The sequence below is a fragment of the Scardinius erythrophthalmus genome (genome assembly GCF_964197995.2).
Source record: "Scardinius erythrophthalmus genome assembly, chromosome: 6".
NCBI lineage: Eukaryota > Metazoa > Chordata > Actinopteri > Cypriniformes > Leuciscidae > Scardinius > Scardinius erythrophthalmus.
Genome location: NC_138226.1, coordinates 9,331,215 through 9,350,668, shown reverse-complemented (window position 1 = coordinate 9,350,668; position 19,454 = coordinate 9,331,215). Strand labels below are relative to the sequence as shown.

At 37.0% G+C, this 19,454-nt stretch overlaps 1 protein-coding gene across 1 annotated transcript in view; it reads left to right on the top strand.

The window, feature by feature from the left end:
• Positions 1 to 2,663: 2,663 nt before the first annotated feature.
• Positions 2,664 to 19,454, top strand: part of spegb (striated muscle enriched protein kinase b) — an 83,169-nt gene continuing 66,378 nt past the window's right edge. Inside the window, exon 1 of the mRNA XM_081368868.1 lies at positions 2,664 to 3,838. Coding sequence (XP_081224994.1) covers positions 3,412 to 3,838 — 427 coding nt within the window. The 5' untranslated portion in view covers positions 2,664 to 3,411. The remainder of the gene's footprint in view (positions 3,839 to 19,454) is intronic.

Genomic DNA, 19,454 nt, shown 5'->3' with positions numbered 1-19,454 from the left:
GACCAAAAAGGAGTCACAAGATATGATCACAGATTATTTACCTTGTCATAAAACTAAATAATTAGTTAGCTTTGATAATGAATGCTGATTTTGTTACAAATTAGTGTATGAATTAAATGACTTTTATTGTCCCTTCTCCAGTTTGATTTATTAACTGATGTTACACTTTTATCTGATGTAGATTTTTTTTTTTTTTTTTTTTTACTGGAATTTGACTTAATTTTGCATGTGATCATGAAAATCACTTTCTTTTTAGAGAAAAGCTTGAACTTGCTAACAGTCGATTAACTTCAGAAGCAATAACATTACACCTTATATTATGGGTATGTTTCTGTAAATGGATCTTTTCAAACTATTTTTTTTTTTAAATGAACTATAGTACGGAAACCCTAAGAGGCCATGGATTGTTATTTTTTCCTATCTTGTTTTCTCGTGATCACGACTTAATTTTCTCGTTATCACGAGAAAACAACATAGAAAAAATTATAATCAATGGCCTCTTAGGGCTTCCGTACTATAGTGCTTTAAATTTGAAAGAATTTCTATATTTTGGGATGGTCCCAAGACTTTTGGACTCTCCATAAAAATGTATTTGAAAATTTTAAAATGAGGGATTAGCTTTTAAAAAACATTTTATAGAGATTGCAATCATTTTATGGAGATTTCTAGATAATTGGCTATTTTATAATAGCCAATGAGAACCAGTACACACAACTGGTGTAGAGTTGAGCATAATTAAAATATTTATATAGCATACACTATAAAAATCATTGTGCCGATCATATTTAAGTGCATTTGGTATTTATATTTGAAAGAATCACTGTCCCTATTGGCTGCCATCAGTATCATTACATTAAACAATTTAGGGAACATTTGAAATGTCATCACAAGTGGGCAGCTCCTATCCTTAGTGACATCACCGAGGAAACACCCAAATAATCAGGGTATCATTTCAACCAGCAGGGGTCGATGTTTTACACACACACCAGACTCTCCACTCATCACAGCATCACCGCTCTGCTTCCAGCTTTAAGTGAGACTCGACCACACGTAAGTGGAACTCTTATATTCATTGTTTTCTGTTAACGTCAATCATTCTCGTAGCCAGTCTCTCCATGCCTGCCATCCATCCATGCCTTTTCCAATCATCCTAGCCCCTAAAACAGTGTCCTAGTGGAACATCTGCTATCTCCCCTATTGTGTTAGAATAGTAAAGTGTTGTATCTGCCTCCCCTGTTCCCTCCCACTCACTCACTCAGAGACCTGTGCACCATCCACACATTTGCTCTCAATTCAACAGTCTAGGGAGCGATGCTGTTTCTATGACAACTGGGTCCTGCAGGACAAACTGCAGAAAGGATTTTCCTTTCAAAGGGGGTTCCAAGGAGAAGGGAGCACATGTTTCGCATAAAATTCAGCCCTCTGAAATCATTTTACTTGTTTATGATCCCATTATAAAGTAGGGAAAATTTTAATTTACATTAGTCATCCGTTAAATCTACAAGAGGGTTGGCAGATTGTGAACACTCTTGTGAGGTAAAACATTCATGAAGCTGTGGAAATAATATTTTTACTTTTAATATATAATTACAAATTATGCAACAATCTGTATAGTCACTTTTTATACAATAGTCTGTATACATGTCCATAATTATTTATCATATTGTAGAATTGGACACAATGTCATTTTGTTGAATTAGGAACTTTTTGTTGACTGTTCACATTTAAATAATTAGTGATCGACTGACATATCAGCCAATTAATTAATTAACAGAATGTTTTTTAATTATTGAACACAATATTTTCAAATATTTAACCAAAATTCACTTTATATATATATTTGTATATATATATATACATACATACAAATAAGATACATATAGACTATTCTATCTATTTTATAATAGCCAATGAGAACCAGTACACACAACTGGTGTGTACTGGTTTAACTGGTGTTAAACTAACACTGTTTTATATTAATAAAATATCAGCGTTATGCTATCTAGCTCTCTAATGATGTTTGCCAGCTTTGGACTTCGACCACTAGTTGACCACTGCAGTTAATGAATATTGAATTTTGTTGTCGTCTTCACAATCTAGATTTGAACCATGAAATAGCGTTATTATTGCTTGTATACAACATGTCCAGCAGATGGCAGTCCATGTTGTATTGCAGCTGTTGTTTTAGGGTCTTTTGTTTGGTTCTCATGTTCTTTGGACTGTGCAAAGTATCACTACGTTCATTACACTCATGAGGGAATTCATTAATTTAGCCAACTATTACCATTGCTGATGAGATAATCAAATATCAATAAGTTTTGTTCTAATAATAATAGGAAATAATGTGAATTCTTACAAGGCTTGAGTGTTGAATCATATTATTTTCTGAGGGAATAATAAAAAAAATCCCACTGCCAAGTCTGGTGCTGGTGACGGTGTTGATTCTTACTCAGCAACTATCTTTGACACATGAATCAGAGCTTTATTCTTAACCCCTCCCTCATTAAGCCACTATGTCACAATTTCTGGAGCTTGTGATTGGCTGTTAGTGCCAAAGAAGAAGATGAGGGGCTGGGCCAAAGCATCCGGGCTGTCCAAAAAACTTGACCTATCAGGGTACAGCTGTTCCTTGATGACTTAGTGGGACTTGTCTGTCACCTCCCCGGGGGAACATTCGAGTGGAGGGAGGGGGCTATCATGAGTGAGACAGCTTAACTTGGAGGGCAAGGGGACGAAATCTGGGCACTGCAGGCACTGAGTTGGAAACCACTACAGAGTTGGAAATCCTGCAATTGAGTAATCGCTTAAAGGATCCAGTGGTCATTTTTTTCCTTAGATGCCGAAGAACTGTGGGACCTGAGTCTGAGGGTGAAAAGCTGAGGCCAAATATTCCAAAAGGCAACAGGGGTAGCTGCTAATGCAATATGATCCTCTGGGACTCGCTCTAAAAATACCAACCAGCCAGGAGTATATGCACAAGCTCCATTCGCCTAATTGGACAAAGATTAAGCTTTTTGTTTTCTGATTCTCTAATTGGATGTCTCAAGGATGTGAGAAACATATTCCAAAACATTTATAATGCAGAAAACCTGTGGGAAATTTCTACGGTCCTGAAGGCCTTTCAGAAGGTCTTCTGTTAATGCAGGTAGAGATTTCCACCTTTTAATGAAGTCATTGGATATGTAAGTATTGCATTATCTGGCATCGATAACTTAGACCTGGAGCGGAGTCTTGCATTTGATAATGTCTGCTTGAATGTTTGGAATATGTTTACCATATCAAAACACCAAATTATGAAAAGCTATTTTATTTATGGACAATTTAGAGATTAGAGATACGTTTGAATGTAAATTGAAGCTTTAATCAGTCCAATAACGTGCAGCAGTCTGTAAAGAAGCTCTCAACTGCATTATGAGGAAGGCTGAGGTCCAGATGACCCTGAAGAAGGGTGCTGATGAAGAAGTAAGAGGAATGGCGCCTCCCAGCCCCAGGATACCATCGAAACGGGCAAAAGTTAGTTCTGATCAGGTCGTACCAGATACCGCTGCTTCCGTCTACCCAACCCCAACTCCTCCAGTGTTCATCCGGAAGATGAGGAATGCTGCGGTAGGTACCGGCTGTGATATCCGTCTGAAAGTGGCAGTGGCTGGAGACCCACAGCCTACCCTCTACTGGTACCACAATGATGACCTGCTCAACATGGACAACCAGGAATATGGAGGCCTGTGGATCAGAGACTGCAAACCCAGTGATGCCGGCCTCTATACCTGCATCGCCACCAACCATCTTGGAGAAGCCAGAAGCAGTGCTGTCCTAGCCGTTTTGGATTTGGGTGAAGGTAACTACGAATGTAGCTAAGTATATTAACATTTAATGTTTCATTTTGAAAGGTCAGTGGCTTAATCAGTCTACCTACAGCCTTGTAGAAATGAATGGAACACCCCAACATAAGGACATTGTGCCCTATCATCAAGCTTGTGTAGCTCATTATCGAGTTTAGACTTCAGAGAAAAAAGGTGGAAGGCAAACGTTCTCACTCACCAAAATGTGATGCGTGATAATTTGCTAAAGGAGTAACACCCCTCAGATGCGTCTCACAAAATGGTGGATAATCCAATTATGAAAAATACAGTGAAGTATTCACCCCTCCTTCTTCAGTCACTTTGTTTGTTTGGGGTTCCATGGTGGCAGTAACCTCAAGGATCTGTTTGGTGGCCGAGAGTGGAATGATGGGGGCAGCTGATGGCCTGAGACAAACTGCTCACCCGTCTTAATGTAGAGCTGCGAAATTTCCACCCCCAATGTTAGGGTGCTCTGTCTTCTCCTCTGAAGCTTTGATGTAAGCACTTCGCCTTCTTACTCAAATGGGAAAGACGAGGTTTCATGTGTTCTTTTTCCAGTTACCTTTGGGGCCGAAATGTTGCAGAGGTTGTTTGCTTTCACAGTCTAAAATGTGTCTAATTGACCATGTCTTTACAAGGAATGTGTGGGAACATGTAAAACATATAGGGCTGGGCGATATAGCTAAAATGTTGTCTATGCTTTTCGATGATACACAGACAAAATTAAAACATTGGTCTTAACACCCTCATCTCAAAGAGGAATTGTGAAATGTATTGACAGTTTTTTCAAAAAAATGTAGTGCGAAGTATTTGGCACAATAAAATAATCCCATTATTTGTAAAGTTGCAAAAAGTTATATTCCCTTCACCCCCACAAATATATCTTGAAATTACAGTATCATCTGAAAAAACAGTGGTGATCTGTTCATTCATACTCTAAAATAATCTGTTAATTTTTAATTAAGGAATATGTAGTATTTTAGCTGTTTTTAGCAGAATTCATCTGTTGGTTTTAGATCAGTGAGGCGATGAGAGGGGATTGTACTTTAGGTGTTTATATTTGGCTTTGTCTCTTTGTTATCCTTCACAGTGCAGAACTGGCCACGTCACAGCACATAATTCTGACAGTATTATGGTTTCACCGATGCCACTAACATTTTCTCATTTGCACTCCATCAACAGAAATAGAGTTTAGGTGTTTTATTTAGCCAGGTCAAACTTTTACCCTTACTGTATTTGCAGCATGCTCTTAAAATGCTAAATTGATGTACATTTATTACATTCCATGTTAATGATTGGCACCTTGAGCATTATATGATCTTCTTTTGGGTATCGGATATTTTTTCAAGGGTGTGTTGTCTAACTGGACCCAGTTTGGTTTGTGTAGTTCCAGGCTTTTCAGCCAAGGGTCTCTGGACCCCTGGAGGTCCCTGAAGGTACTCCAGGGGGTCTGTGGAAAAGCTATTCTGTATAAGGCAAATAGAACTTTGAATTTTTGCAATGTTCAAAGTAATGAATAATCTGTTTGCTATGCGTGTTAGATAATGTCCAGAATATGGTGTTACCAGAAAATCTAGCTTTTTACTGGCATGGCTGAGAATCTGGGTGTGTAAATTTTGAAATATTAAGGCAGTGTTTGTTCTCAATAGGTCCGTTCTAATAGTCGCTAAAAAAGATAATCATACAATCGTGCATAGCAAAATACATTTCTTTTAATAATTTTCATTCATGCATTTATAATAAAATCTCTATTGTTTCCTAATATGGCTATGTCATGCTAATTTGTTTGACTGGCTAAGCAGTTCTTAGTAATATTGATACTTTGCACGTGACGTCAGTTGTACTGGCTGGCGGGCAAGAACGTCATTCTCTAGCAACGAAAACCAGTAAACTAATCAAGGATCTTGCAAGGACGTTGCCAGTTTTAATATACAAAAGTTGGTGTTTTGAGGTGTACACGACATGCCAGATAGTTGTTGTGCGATTGGATACACTAACCGCGTTTGTTGCCCGCCAGATATCACGTGACTGCAAAGTATCAATACAGGACACTGCCTGGCCAAAAAAGGTCACTGTTTGGATTTAAATGGGCAAATTCTTAAGAGCCTATGATTGGATCATTAATGTAGCGATTATTATATGTTTGGCAACAGTTCTTCTAAACCCAACTGACGGAGTGTGTAGCTTTTCATTTCACTAAACAACCATAAAACAACACATCATTTTCCAGGATGACAATGTGACAATGGCACCTCTGAGTCCAGAATTTATGGAAAGTCTTTGGGATGTGCTGTAGTAGACTTTGTCAATACAAGATATTGACCAAAAATTTATGTACCTCTTGATGGAAATAAATGTTGTGATGTTTTTCCATCAACAGGTGCATACATTTTTGTCAAGGTCTTGTATTGACAATGTTAGCGTCCAGCACACTGTAAAGTCTCCTCCAGCACATCCCAAAGACTTTCAATTTAAGGTCTGGACTCAGAGGTGCCATGTGTGAAAATTATTCTTCATTCTTCCCAAACATTCTTTCACAATTTGAGCCTGATCAATCTTGACATTGTTATTCTGAAATATGGGCATGATGTGTCACACTCTATTAATTAGGGTTAGAATAACTGTTGTCAAATATATAACATATAGAAACATATTAATCCCTGCAATAATGATCCAATCATAGACTCTAGACAAGCATTTGCCTATTTAAATCTAAACAACAACTTATTTTTTTTCGAATTAACATGATATCAAATCTGGGTCCTGAAGCAAAACCAGTTGAGACCCACTGATATAGAGTATGTGTCCGTGACGTCTGTAGTCATGATACATGTGTCAATCCTCTGGACAACTTGTGGAGTTTACACCTGTCTTGTCACTCAGCTAAAGGCCATATGTCTTTCTCTTTTGCTTTTCCTTTACAATGTCTTTTTGTCCCCACCAACTACTCACAGGTATCCTCCCATTTAATCTATTTTAGATTTTCTGAAGTCTGTATTGTTTTACTCTAATTCTTTGTGATTTTTGACCATTCCCATTCTAAGTATCTCTCCTTTTTCTCTCTCGTTTTTATTTCTGCCTTTCTTACCTTACCCTATTCCACTTCCCTGTCTTTCAATGTCTCTACTGTCGTCTTGGCCAGAAGGACCATCTCTACCCCTCTGGCTATTTCTGACAGTGGAATGTGCCAGGCTTCAGATTTTTTCTCTTTGTTATCCTTCACAGTGCAGAACTGGCCACGTCACAGCACATAATTCTGACAGTATTATGGTTTCACCGATGCCACTAACATTTTCTCATTTGCACTCCATCAACAGAAATAGAGTTTAGGTGTTTTATTTAGCCAGGTCAAACTTTTACCCTTACTGTATTTGCAGCATGCTCTTAAAATGCTAAATTGATGTACATTTATTACATTCCATGTTAATGATTGGCACCTTGAGCATTATATGATCTTCTTTTGGGTATCGGATATTTTTTCAAGGGTGTGTTGTCTAACTGGACCCAGTTTGGTTTGTGTAGTTCCAGGCTTTTCAGCCAAGGGTCTCTGGACCCCTGGAGGTCCCTGAAGGTACTCCAGGGGGTCTGTGGAAAAGCTATTCTGTATAAGGCAAATAGAACTTTGAATTTTTGCAATGTTCAAAGTAATGAATAATCTGTTTGCTATGCGTGTTAGATAATGTCCAGAATATGGTGTTACCAGAAAATCTACCTTTTTACTGGCATGGCTGAGAATCTGGGTGTGTAAATTTTGAAATATTAAGGCAGTGTTTGTTCTCAATAGGTCCGTTCTAATAGTCGCTAAAAAAGATAATCATACAATCGTGCATAGCAAAATACATTTCTTTTAATAATTTTCATTCATGCATTTATAATAAAATCTCTATTGTTTCCTAATATGGCTATGTCATGCTAATTTGTTTGACTGGCTAAGCAGTTCTTAGTAATATTGATACTTTGCACGTGACGTCAGTTGTACTGGCTGGCGGGCAAGAACGTCATTCTCTAGCAACGAAAACCAGTAAACTAATCAAGGATCTTGCAAGGACGTTGCCAGTTTTAATATACAAAAGTTGGTGTTTTGAGGTGTACACGACATGCCAGATAGTTGTTGTGCGATTGGATACACTAACCGCGTTTGTTGCCCGCCAGATATCACGTGACTGCAAAGTATCAATACAGGACACTGCCTGGCCAAAAAAGGTCACTGTTTGGATTTAAATGGGCAAATTCTTAAGAGCCTATGATTGGATCATTAATGTAGCGATTATTATATGTTTGGCAACAGTTCTTCTAAACCCAACTGACGGAGTGTGTAGCTTTTCATTTCACTAAACAACCATAAAACAACACATCATTTTCCAGGATGACAATGTGACAATGGCACCTCTGAGTCCAGAATTTATGGAAAGTCTTTGGGATGTGCTGTAGTAGACTTTGTCAATACAAGATATTGACCAAAAATTTATGTACCTCTTGATGGAAATAAATGTTGTGATGTTTTTCCATCAACAGGTGCATACATTTTTGTCAAGGTCTTGTATTGACAATGTTAGCGTCCAGCACACTGTAAAGTCTCCTCCAGCACATCCCAAAGACTTTCAATTTAAGGTCTGGACTCAGAGGTGCCATGTGTGAAAATTATTCTTCATTCTTCCCAAACATTCTTTCACAATTTGAGCCTGATCAATCTTGACATTGTTATTCTGAAATATGGGCATGATGTGTCACACTCTATTAATTAGGGTTAGAATAACTGTTGTCAAATATATAACATATAGAAACATATTAATCCCTGCAATAATGATCCAATCATAGACTCTAGACAAGCATTTGCCTATTTAAATCTAAACAACAACTTATTTTTTTTCGAATTAACATGATATCAAATCTGGGTCCTGAAGCAAAACCAGTTGAGACCCACTGATATAGAGTATGTGTCCGTGACGTCTGTAGTCATGATACATGTGTCAATCCTCTGGACAACTTGTGGAGTTTACACCTGTCTTGTCACTCAGCTAAAGGCCATATGTCTTTCTCTTTTGCTTTTCCTTTACAATGTCTTTTTGTCCCCACCAACTACTCACAGGTATCCTCCCATTTAATCTATTTTAGATTTTCTGAAGTCTGTATTGTTTTACTCTAATTCTTTGTGATTTTTGACCATTCCCATTCTAAGTATCTCTCCTTTTTCTCTCTCGTTTTTATTTCTGCCTTTCTTACCTTACCCTATTCCACTTCCCTGTCTTTCAATGTCTCTACTGTCGTCTTGGCCAGAAGGACCATCTCTACCCCTCTGGCTATTTCTGACAGTGGAATGTGCCAGGCTTCAGATTTTTGTGATGTTAATAGGCCACCCATTCTCCAGTTACACAGGAAGACATCACAGCTATATATAGGCCTTCAGCCAGGAGTTTTGCCTAGACCTTATTCAATTAGAGTCAGTCTGAATGAAGGGGAGAAAAATGGTTTTTGCCTGGTCATTACAAGAATGGTAAAAATAGCTTGCTTTGAAATAGTCTGTGTTGTTTGAGAATCATTACTGATTCAGATTTCGAGACAAGAGACCGATTGACATTGGCTGGTCACCATCATGTTTATTCAGTAGCTACATAGCAAACAAGTGTTTTAGGTGGGGTAAACTGATAAGGACTAAGATTTATGTTGCTTGTTTTTAAAGTCATTGAAAAAGGAAGTGAACGAGTAACATTACTGCCATTTTTGGAAAATCTATCATGGCAGACAATCAAAATTAATTGCAGGTGAAGGTTTAATGACAAGTTTTAATCACTGATTTGTTTAGCCATGTTCAAAATTAAGTGGTGCAACATTGATTTAATCCAAATAAATCCTAGATAAACCTTTTTAAGGATTTAATCCTTATTTGTGCAGCCCACCCTTAGACTTTGAATCTGTAAACATGCAACTGCAATGTATATTTCTGGTCTGCTTCAGCCGACACTCAATCCAAGAGTGCTTATATTCATTCTCAGCGAATAGTTCTCTCGTAAAGTGCCTGCTGTCTCTGTCTCTTCAGGGAACCTTTCACCTGTAATTGCTCTGTGCATTACACAGCAATGTTTCTAATATGGGTGTTTTAAACTGCTGGGTGGAAGAACTATAATAATGATGAGAAATGATGTACAGCGAGTAAAGTACATCTGAATATAGGACGAAACATCAAAATCTGCAGCTTTATCATTTTAGCAAGTCTTAACTGTTAGTTTTTATTTGAAAAATACATTCCTTTCATGGTCAAATTACGGCTGAAATTCTTTTATGGAAATAAATGTACATATATGACATGGACTGCTGTAATTGTTGTTAAAATAGTGGATTTCTCAATGCAAATGAAAGAAAAATCTCAGCGTTTGGGTTTGTATTTAGGGGGAACGGTTGAGCAGTAAGATGTGGGCTTTGGCTTCAACCCACACACTTAGCAATAATTGTTCTGAAAGGGGATAGCACTCTGTTGGCTTGGCTATGCACAACTTTCCATGGCCTCAGAGGTCAGACCGTCCACACAAACAATCTGTGGAGTGTGTAGCGAAAGGTTTCAAACATAATTTATTTGTGACCAAATGGAAATTATAATACATGATCAATTGCTCGGATTTTGGAGGATTTCTTGTATCTTTGTTTTGCTAATAGACCCTTGCAGAGTGACAAAGTTATTAATCTGGCATGACCACATATGACTCATGGAAAATGACTAGAGCGTTTGAATTTTGTTTTGGTCTTTTGTGGTAGGTGAAAGGCAGTTTAACCATTTGCAATGAGAATGATGGGGGGAGTAAATATAGTCCCCAATAGTTGATTTTATATAAAAAGGCATCTATGCACACTCAAAAACATACGTCCTCACAAACACGAAGGCACTTTTTGTCACATTCTCTAACAAAGCACACAGCTGTGCCTCCTTCAGCCATTAATTTTCTGCCTATCAACAGCTTTTCTTTGTCCAGCTGAGAGGTTGTGTTGTTGCATTACTCGTAGGTGGAAATGAATCAATACCAAATGCAAAAGACTAATTCAGTGCATTAGAATAAACTGAGTTAATATGCATTTATTCTGCTTTCATGTGTAGTGATTCTGATGAGATGAAACATCCCTCAGGCTGCACTAAAACGTTATTGCTTTTCCAATCTGCTATTGGCGACATTCTGCATTGCTAGAAAGCCCATTTCCTCTACTCTTTGTGACAGTTTTCCTTTCTTTTAAATGCCATTTACATCAACATTTAATGATGATCCACTGATTTTAATTTTCTTAAAAGCATCTTGTTTACTTTGTGCTTAGCTTCTCATTGGCCTTTAGCAAGTGGGTGGTTTTATCAAACCACTGGTGTTGCACTTTTATGTGCCACCGCTGAAGCTTTTTGTTGCCGTAAACTCCAATTAAAGTTGTATACAGACTCTTAAAGGAATAGTTCATCCAAAAATGTAAATCTGTCATTATTTACTTTTTTTTTGTATTGAATAAAAATCTAATTTTGTGCTCCATTGACAGCATTCAACATAAAGATGATTAAATATTTACAGATGTTTGCTTTTGGGTGAGCTATCTGTATTATAATATATTTTAATTAAGTTCAGTGCTGTCGATTTTGTGTAGGCCTACTTGTTTAATCAATAGTTTTATAACATATAAATTAGGCTAATTTATAAAATATCACTTTTTGTTGAACTATCACTTTAATACTATTACATATTACTATGACGATATTACATTCTTATATATAGTTATATTACTGTGTTTGCTAAATCCAATTTTGTCATTGGGTGTATACTTGTTCCAACAAGCTTTATAAAATAAGCCACAATCTACTGTAGTAGAAGTGTGCATACAATTGCTTTGTTGTGGCATTTATGTAACTGGGTGGAGTTTCATTGACCTCTTGCACTGAAACATCAAAATAATGCCACTGTAACTCTGAGCTTTTGTCCTTGATCTAATTAAAGCCATAATGATGTTCTGTGTAATCTCATTCCATCCTGGCTTGTAGCAGAGAGTTGGCATGACCTCAGAGCTTTGTTAATGATGTGATAAAACACAACATGCTCATGCTGTTATGTGTATTGATTTGTTACTAAATTTAAAAATTTTCAGCATGACACAAATGCCTTACCTAATCTTTTGGTACTGGTTTGAGGCAGTAGTTCTTCTTGGGTGTTAGGGCGTATAAGATGGCTCCAGAATGAAAGCATCTGACTCACCAGTGTTTTAAAAAGCAAGCAAGGGCTTTGGGTGCTAACAGAGAAACAAACACCCCACATCACTTCATTTTTAAGACATGTGGTATTTCAGTCTAGACCTTTTCACACTGGCATGTTATCTAAGGTTTTATGATGTAAAAACGATTGAGGATTTGTAATGGCGACCACACGTTTGGTTTGGATTGGACTGAGTCATCTTTCTTTCTTCTCTCTCCCTTTCTGGAACAAATCAAAATTACTAATACAGTTCCATACTGTGCTATTGTTCTCTGGGTTGAGAATCTTTTAAATCAAAAGTGATGGCTGTTGATGCAATGTGCTGAACATGACTAGTGGTATAGATGATTCAATGAGTCTGGAAATGTTCTTATTGATGCTGTAAAAAAAAAAAAAAAATTAAATAGTATGCAGGAAAAAGATAAGTAGAAATAGAGATATCACACCTGTCTCTGTAAATGGCAAAAAGGAAAATATGGGATATTGTTAAGCCAGAGAGAAGCTTTGAGGCATTCTCTCAGCATCTTTACATTTTACTCAGCATCACGACTATCTCAAACTTCACAAATGCGTGCACTACCAAGTCTTTGAGATGAAATGATACACCAGACGAATTAAGGAGACTATAGGGCAGTCAGATTATTAGATTCGAGTAAAATGTGTAATATTTGTCAAAAAAAAAAAAAAAAAAACCATTTGTTAGGTGTGCGTCAGACTCAGGCATGAGATGCAATGATGTAAGTCGTTGCATTTTTATGTTTTTCTTAGCCTATACATTTGAACCCACTAGATGCGGCGCTGCTGTGTTGTTCATTCAAAACATTGCAGAAATAGAGAAGCTCAATGTAGAGAAGATCTTGGTTACGTCAAAACCATGACCAAGCCGTTCACACATGACACATTTTCTGCACTGCTTTTCCATTGTTTTCTATGTACTTCTATGTACTATTCACATGCACTAGATGGACATATTTGAACGTTGCATGTTTAGAAAGCCATGTAAAGTTAAAAGTAGTTCAACTTTAAAAAAAAATCTTGAGTTAAGGCTTTGTGGGGGTATTAAACTATGCTGTACATACTTGATGCTTTTAAATGTTTAAACGTTATGCACTTTTTTTTTACAGTCATGTTATTTCATTGCTTTTGAATAAACAATTTAATGCAGTACATTAATATTTTGCTCATTGCCCTCTTTTGTGGCCCAAGGAGACAAGCCAAAAGCTTTTTCCCCCTAACTGAAATTATGCCTTTTTAATTAGAATATAATTCAAATTAGTAATACTTAAGTAAAAAAATCTAATTGAGTTTTTCAGCCATTTTGTCAGCCCTAAAGGAGACTGCAGCCCAACTTGCATCCTTTGAAGCATATGTCACTGCTATACGAGGCTTCACCTGTTGCTCAGAAATCTCTATATAGGAGCATGGAATTCCTGAGTAGGCCCAGGCTGTTTCTTCAGTTCAGATCAAACTGCAGCCATCAAGCCACTTATTGCAATGGGACCGTCGAGGTAATATGGAGAGGTTGTCTGAGTGCCTGACGAACACACCCATTTTTCTTCCCTGTGGCTGCCTGTAGTCCAATGCTGCTGCTATTCAAAAATTTACAAAGGTCTGAAGCTGTATGTGTTGAATTTAATAATAGTGCAGGAATATTAATGTTTAATGATGGAGACTTGCAATTACTTGCTTTTACCAAAGATTTGCATTTTTCCTTAGTTTGCCACTTCTACAGCTATACCAACTGAAGCATTAATCAACAAGAGACTTTCCTCTCTGTTTCTCTGCTTAAACATGCATTGCATCAAATGCTTTTATTTAAAGTGGCAACAACAGCACAATTGTATAAGACATCAAGAAATAAAGTTAATTAATCCAACTGTTGGCTGCTTACGATTCCCAAACAACGCAGCAATGTGCCGTCACAGGAGTGCACTTCTCTGCCTTAACTTGAAATGTTATCCTGTTAGAATTCAGAGTCTGAACTTTCCGTTTTCTGAAGAACATTTTAGACTAAAGATTGTTGTTTTCCATTCCATTTGTATTCCCACCAGTCAGATTCCACTAATGGGACTTCCTCTTTTTCCAATTAAACACTGCTAATTAGCATAGCTTTAAAATGAAATGGATTCAAACAGAGTGCTTTCTCATGATGTGAGACCCCTTGATTAACTGAGGATCCATGAAGCTTGAATAAACAGTTTATTAGCTGCATAAGTTCAGGTCCTCTAAGTAGTCCACCTACACAGATAGTGATGATTGGTGAATATGTAATATTATAAAACAAATTGTTTCAACTTTAAATTCTGGTTGGATGACCTGAATTCAAAGCAAAGTGTTTTAATGTGTAATGAGGATCTATGTGTGGTTTTATTGTTTTTGACAGAATTTATATGCTCTTGCAGAATGTATAGAAAAAGAAAGATCGTCAGTTAATGCTGGCTGTAATGAAATGATGCAGTAACAGTCTACTGTTCAAAAGTTTGGAGTCAGAAAGTATTTTTTTAAAGGCCCTCTGAAATCAAAACTTAAGTTTGAGCTTTTAGTATGAATATGTTAGCCTTAAGGTTATGAATAAGCTGGCGTGTTCCAAACCAATGACAAAATTCACATTTAGGAGATATATGCATTCAAAACTTACAGTCCATCACTTCTGCTAAAATGGATCATGGATTTTTATGACATCACTGTGGACTTCAACTTCTCATCACATCTTCTGTCCAATCAAATGCTCTCTAGAATCTTAAGCGTCCCGCCCCCTATGCTATAAATACCACCTGGCCAAAGGGACCGGTGTTGACACGGAATATGGGTTGGGAGATGTGTTTGGTTGCTCAAACACTCGAGTTTTATTCTGTGTTCCAACTGTACGTTGGTTAAAATTTAAATGGCTAGAATTTATTCACACCTCTACTATTGAATCCAACGTTTCATCAGCGCTCGGATTCGCTTCCATGGTGCTGTCAAGTGCGACTTGCAGTCTGTGAGGGAAACTAAATGCTATTGGCTATTTAAAAAGGGGAGGAGCCATTTAGTATGTCCTGCCTTAGCTTCCTGTTTCAGTGGAAATTACGTCAACGCATCATACAAAGCAGGCACTTTAGTGGGCCTTTAAAGAAATTAATAATCTTATTCAGCAAGGATGTTTTCTATTGAACAATAATTCAAATAAATGCTGGTTATTTTTAATTACTTTTCTGATGGAATCATGTGATACTAAAGATAATTAGATAAAATGCAGCTTTGCCATCACAGGAATTACACACTATATAGTATATATATATATATATATATATATATATATATATATATATATATATATATATATATATATATATATATATATATATATATATAAATATGTATGTGGGTGTGTGCGTGCGTGTACAGTATGTGTGTATCTGAAAACACTTATTTAGTTTTAGTAGTATTATAACGGAACATGCAATGATGACATGACATGTTGTAAAATTACAATTACCAACGTGATGTGATTGCAGCATAATGGAAAAGAGTTGATTATTAATAATGTTATTTATTGAATGTCTTTTATTATTTTACTATGATGTTACTGTTTTTTTTTGTTTTTTTTTTTCACTTTGCAAATTCATTTAAGTCAAATTAAGTATCTTATAACTAAAGTATGCATGAGCCTTTTAATGGCAGATCTGGGGAGTCTCATCTGAAACGCTGCACTCTTATTTACTGTATCTTTCTCTGCTGTGATTGTGAACTACATGTTGATTTAAGTGGATATTGAGACACAGGGTCCATCCACCTCATCTTTTATTCATGACAACTTTAGCCTCTAGCACAGATTGATGAAGCTTGAGGATGTGCTGTGTTTAAGGCATGTACGAATGCTGGAGAAGTGCCGTGATATGAACACATCGGGCAGGTATCGGTCCATTTTTCAGATATCTGATATGATGGTTTGATTTATCATCTCTGCGGTAGCGTCAATCCTACAGACTGGCTGTCATTATCTCAGTTTGATCGTGCCTGTGGTATGACGGCCACAGAAAGACAGGGACTTCCCCTAAGCGAGCTGCAGTTGTTGCTGTCCTTCAGAGTGTGGATAAACACCCATGCGTGTGTGTGTGTGTGTGTGTGTGTGTGTGTAGATGAGTGCACATATGAGTGAGACTGACACGGAGCGAGTCACGTGCAGACTTCCAGTGAAGTCATGTGCTTGAGGTAATTCCTAATTTAAGTCAGTAGAGATTAAAGCCTGCAAACACCCACCCAACCGCTAGTCATAATAATCCTGCCAGTCTAAGACAGATCCCACAACACTGCTCTGCTCCAGAGGTGACTCAATACCTTAGGAAGCACACACTTTTGTTCTTGGCAGGAGAGACAGGGGATGATTCTTTAATATTTTCTTTCATTTATATTTATTTATTTTATATTTCCCTTCATAACTCAGACTACAGACACAGACTGTGAGGCTTACTGTCATATGCGCCAGTAGTTTAAGTACAGATACAATTTTACATTATTTACATTGAGGAAGGCTGTATCAAAATATTAATTTTAATACATGACAAATAAAATATTTATTAACTGTTTCTTAAATAACAACAGAAAACTGTTGCTTTATTACTTGATTGTGCTTAATACAGTACATTTAGCTTTTATTTGGTAATTCGTTGAACTGTCAGAAATCATGTTTAAAGCACATGTTTTTATTTTATAGATAGTGTTTACAAGTGCACTTCATCCTTTTGTTTTGCATGTTGTTCCTCACATGCTTAAAGCAAGATACTGTATATTCACTTGAAGCAAAATTGTCTTGTTTTCATAATATATGCTAAATCAATTTTTCTGACCGCACTGACAAGTTGCATTTCCTTGTTTAAGCATAATTCTAGCATAGTTTATTGAGGTTTATGCTGATAATCTGCCTTTGGGGCAAGAAGAAAACACTTAAGTCCTGTAATATATTCTCTGAAAAAATGTTTTGTGCTTATAAAGTAATTTGTTGCTTTAAGGTTTTTACCTATTTTTATACTTATTTTATTTTTCACCCCCAAAAAATTCCCAAATATTTTTTTCTTTTTTACAAAATGATACAAAAGAGCGAACTTCTTCTAATCGGTGTCATCATTACAGCTTATTTGTGATTGAAGAAATATTGCATGTTACAATTGCCCTGGTCTCTCTTATATGATATTTTACCATATTTTTCATAATCGTTATGAACCTACAATATCTGTTGGTTGCTTGGTGGCATCCGACCAGGGATCTCTGTGTTTCTGATGCGATTTTGTAGCATTTGCCACCTGATAAACACCGTTGAGAATTGCTATTGTCCTTCTCTGTTTGTTAAAGCACTCTGTAAAGCTAAAAGGACTCCTAAGAGAGCAAACGGCCATTATCAGCATCCACAGACACTTCCTATAATGCTCTTAAGAGCCTGAATCTGAGCTCAGTGTATTGAGTGCATCTGCAGTGTTGACTGCATTGTTGCTCAATGGCTTTTTGTTGCTGGCTTAGTGTGTCATACTCTGCAGGGTGTTTTGTATTTACCTCATTCCAAATCTACTAGCATTGGTAAAAGCTTTACTCTGAATAGAAAAGGTTATAAAACTTGCACTTAGGAATTTTGGGGAAAAAGGAACATTGTGTTTCTCGGCTTGTAGTGCAACAAAACCCCATCATTCCACGTCATTTGAACTGAACGGCAGATGCAGTGCTTAAAAATACACTTTCCAGTTTTGGTCCCTCAAGTGTTAGACAGGTGATTTAGTTGGTATGATTTTTTTTTAACTCGTTCTTCTTAATGCTGATTGGATCTTAGAATGAAATTTAAGCACAGTCACATACACACACACTCAACTGATTACACTTAAACTGTCAAAATGTGCTGAAGTGAGTCGGCAAGTGTTATAAACATTTTAGTCAGTCAGTCAGCTACAGTAGTTTGCTGTTGTAATGGAAATATAAGCAGTCAACCAACTTTATATAATATTCCACTGTCTTTGAGGTTTGATCTCAATTTACATTTAATCATTTAGAAGAAGCTTTTGTCCTAAGTGAATTTTGAATTTCATATATATATATATATATATACACATATATAAATAATATTATGTATGCATGTTTGTATAATATATATACTGTATGTATATTTCTGTGGCCTACCAGATTCTGGCTTGCATCATTTCCTGATTCTGTTTCCATCATCATATTCTGTTCTTTTCTACTGTATCCTATCAATAAGTGGCAACAAGGTCAGGCAGACTGCATTGTTTCTGACAAAGGGCTAATGTGACTTGAGCCAAAACAAATGTCTCCTTTAATGGACAGAAGGAGAATAATGTCTGTGTGCTCAGGCAGACAGAGAGATGAAACACAGGCTAAATTTTGTCTGTAAATTTTATTAGCACTTTTCCATTATGTGTTTACGTCAGCGTCAGGACTGCTCTTATTGGATGATCGATGCGCAGGATGGATCAGCTAGTGCAAAGGAGCTTTAAATGAATGTTCCAGCTTCAATAATCACAGAAAATAAGCCTTACAGGCTAAAAAAGAGAAAAAACAACCCGTTCTCATACCCAAGGCGTCACTTTCAACCATGCTTCAATATCTGACGCTCAAAGCACCCTTTAGCGTCCATATGAGACGCATAACCCTACCACAGACCTAAACTTACCCAACCGAAGCGTCACATATTGACGCTAAAGGGTGCTTTGAGCGTCAGATATTGACGCTTCCGAAAGCGTCAGTTACATGACGCCTAAACCTACCCATAACCGAAGCGTCACATATGGACGCTAAAGGGTGCTTTGAGCGTCAGATATTGAAGCATGGTTGAAAGTGACAAAAAGTGACGCCTTAGGTATGAGAATGTGTTGGAAAAAAGGCTAAATTTGAAGTTACGGTAAGGCATTTACAATGGAAGTTGGAAGGCCAGGCCGGGCCAGGCAGTCGGCATCAAAATGTATGCTTTTTCTGAAGTATACATGTTTGCTAGTGTGATAGAATTGCTTATTGATCTTGCAAACTCCACCCACAGGATCTAAATAATGGATTTGCACTAGTATATACTGCTCTTTGTAACTGCAGAGAAAGAGAGATGGGATCTGTGGGGATAAGGAAACAGGGACAAATTAGAAATAAGAGTCAAGAGCAGCAAAGGAGCAAGTGAAGTGGGCTTAGAGTCAGACAGAAGAGAGGAGAGGAAGGCAGAAAATGGAGGCTAAGTGTTTTCGAGAGTGTCAGCTGGAGGTGTCAGTCTCACATCATGGCTGCTTGACAAGTGCTTTTCACATTGAATGTGGAAAATATAATTCATGCAAGTGAACACTGAAGCTAGAAAATTTTTAAAAAAGTAAAAAAATTAAACACTGAAATTTAGAATGTTATCATATCAGTAATTATGGTATTAAAAATTGCA